General features: G+C 56.2%; 1 protein-coding gene across 2 annotated transcripts in view; it reads left to right on the forward strand.

Moving 5' to 3' along the window:
* Positions 1–3,007, forward strand: part of MAEA (macrophage erythroblast attacher) — a 53,229-nt gene that overhangs the window by 30,302 nt on the left and 19,920 nt on the right. For both annotated transcript variants that reach the window (XM_032253910.1, XM_032253909.1), the window contains exon 3: positions 1,268–1,471. In XM_032253910.1, the coding sequence (XP_032109801.1) occupies positions 1,268–1,471 (204 nt within the window). The remainder of the gene's footprint in view (positions 1–1,267; positions 1,472–3,007) is intronic.

Here is a 3,007-nt window from a genome sequence, read left to right on the forward strand (position 1 = left end):
CGTGGGGACTGCCAGGTGCCACACTTTACTCAGAGCTGCACAGACTGAAGGCGTGGGGACTGCCAGGTGCCACACTTTACTGTGCTTAAAGAATACAAACAGGCTGGTGGGTCACGCCTGTGAAGTACTGTGGAAAGCTGAGGCAGCAGAATTACTTGAGCCCAGGAGTTTGAGACCAGTCTGGGCAACATGGCGAAACCTTATCTCTACAAAAAATATTAGCCAGGTGTGGTGGTGCACACCTGTAGTCTCAGCTACTTGGGAGGCTCAGACAGGAGAATCGCATGAGCCCAGGAGTTCAAGTCTGTAGTGAGTGGGGATTGTGTCACTACATTCCATCCTGGGCAGTGGAATGAGACGCTGTCTTTAAAAAAAAAAAAAATGTGATTGGCCTGGCACAGTGGCTTGGACCTGTAATCCCAGCACTTGGAGACCAAAGCAGACGGGTCACCTGAGATTAGGAGCTCCAGACCAGCCTGGCCAACATGGCGAAACCCTGTCTCTAGTAAAATTACAAAAATATTAGCTAGGCATGGTATGTACCTGTGGTCCCAGGCACTTGAGAGGCTGAGGTGGGAGAATTGCTTGAACCTGGGAGTGAGAGTTTTCAGTGACCTGAGATCTCATCACTGCAGTCCAGCCTGCACGGAGACTGTCTCCAAAATAAAAAGTGATTTAGAGTTTAAAAGGAATTAAAACTTCAAGAAATGGGAAATGTAACCAAAATGAAAAACTCAACATTTGCCTGTAATAGTTTAACAGTTAACAGTTAGACAAAGCTAAAGAGAGAATCAGTGAACTGAAGTAATGACCTAGAACGGAGCACAGAGATGGAAAAATGAAAGTGCCCGTGAGAATAAAGCACAGAATAGAGCAGAAAGCTGTGGTATGTTTGACCAGAGCCCACCAGTGGGTGGGGCCAGAGATGGCGCAGGGAGAGCAACCAAGGTTTCAGAACTGATGAGTGCTACCAGGTCAGAATCCCACACAGAGTAAGCGGCAACATGGCTTCAGGATATATTAACATAAAGCCAGAAATAACAGAGAAACTCCAGGTCCAGGGTGGCGGATTTTCATGGGCCTCTGTCCTCTCCTGGGCCAGCACACCTACCTAGCGGACCTCAGTAGATCATGGTCCTTGTATTTCTGTCCCGCCATCTCCACTTTTCTCCTCGTGAGTGTCATAGACTGGGGCAACCTGGCCTCCCTTGGCGCAGGGCTTTGGGGCGTCCCTGTCCTGAATGGGTCTCTGTTGTGTGTGGCTCAGGCGGTGGAGTCCATCCAGGCCGAAGATGAGAGTGCCAAGCTGTGCAAGCGCCGGATCGAGCACCTCAAAGAGCACAGCAGCGACCAGCCCGCGGCGGCCAGCGTGTGGAAGAGGAAGCGCATGGACCGCATGATGGTGGAGCACCTGCTGCGCTGCGGCTACTACAACACGGCTGTCAAGCTGGCGCGCCAGAGCGGCATTGAGGTGGGCGCCTGCTGGGTATGGGCACAGTGCCCCAGCAGGCCTGGGCCAACGGCCTACCGCCCTGCAGCATGTCCCCGGCATGCCTGTATGTGCCCCTCCTGCCACCACGTGTGTGTGTGTGTGTGTGTGCGCGCGCGCGTGTGCACATCCCCCTGCGTGTGTGTCTGCACGGTGGTGAACGCCTCCGCCCCAGCTGAGAGAGGCCTGACCCTTTGGGGAATACGCCTCAGACTTCACCTTCCGAAGGAAGTAAGTCTGTCTCAGTGGCTCTCCAGGTTCTTCTCATTTCCCTGTGGCCGTTTCCACACATCCTGCTTAGGAAAGTGTGCAGAGGATATTCCCGCCTGATACCTGCACCCCTGCTTTCATGCTGGTGGGTCCCCATCGCTGCCTTGTGAGAGCTTTGCCTTTATCTCAGGCGGGGTGCATTTTCTGTGTTTTCTGTGGCACCCTGTTCAGCCATAGAAACGCGTGGCACCCTTGCCCTCCACTGGTACAGCTGAGCAGACACCAGGAGGTGCTGCCCCCGCCCTTAGCTGCCTTCACAGGCTCATCTGCACCTTTCGGCAGGGTTAGCTGGGGCGCCCCTCCACCACTGGGCAGTCATCCACCGCTGTGGGGTCCCTCCCCGACCAGTACTTGAGCTGGTCACCCTTTGCCCCGTCCAGATCCCACTGTGAGAGCACAGCCTCACCTGACTTGAGTTGGGGTGGCGTCCATGTTCTCTGTTGATTAAGACGACAGCACTTGAGAATCGGGCAGAACTTGTGTGAGAAGCCCAAGCCCCATGGCCCTGCCCCGGGCCCAGCCTCCCCACACCTGGCTGTGTGCCCAGCCTTACAGGCCTCCTTCCCACGGTGCTCCCTGAAATGGCTCCTCAGCCAGCCTCCTTGCTGCTTTTTTCTAACCAGGGGTCTTCTCGCTTTCCACGGCTTAAATCCCACCCACAGAAGCATGGCTCCTACTTGGGGCAAGATAGGCCTCAGCCCTGGCCACGTTAAACCCAGCACAAGGCTTCCTTCTCAGGCCAGGAGGCCGCCTCACATTGTGCAGTCCCAGGCCTCGTGTGCCTGTGGGGCTACACTCACGATCCTTCCCGCTGCCACCTGGCTCCCCTGAACTGTGGCACTCCAGACTCACCCCAGACCCGCACTCCAGACTCACCCTGGACCCACACTCCAGACCCACATCAGACCCACACCCCAGACTCACCCCCTGACCCACACTTCAGACTCACCCCAGACTTACCCCAGACCCACCCCAGACTCACCCCTGACCCACACTCCACACTCAACCCAGACTCACAGCAGACTCACCCCAGTCCCACACCCCAGACTCACCCCAGACCCACACTCCAGACTCACCCCAGACTCATACCTGACTCACACTCCAGACTCACCCCAGACCCACACTCCAGACTCACCGCAGACCCACACTCCAGACTCACCCCAGACCCACACTCCAGGCTCACCCCAGAACCACACTCCACACTCACCGCAGACTCACCCCAGTCCCATACCCCAGACTCACCCCAGA

This window comes from Sapajus apella, unplaced genomic scaffold (assembly GCF_009761245.1).
Source record: "Sapajus apella isolate SASKATOON/1434 unplaced genomic scaffold, GSC_monkey_1.0 scaffold85, whole genome shotgun sequence".
NCBI classification, from domain to species: Eukaryota; Metazoa; Chordata; class Mammalia; order Primates; family Cebidae; genus Sapajus; species Sapajus apella.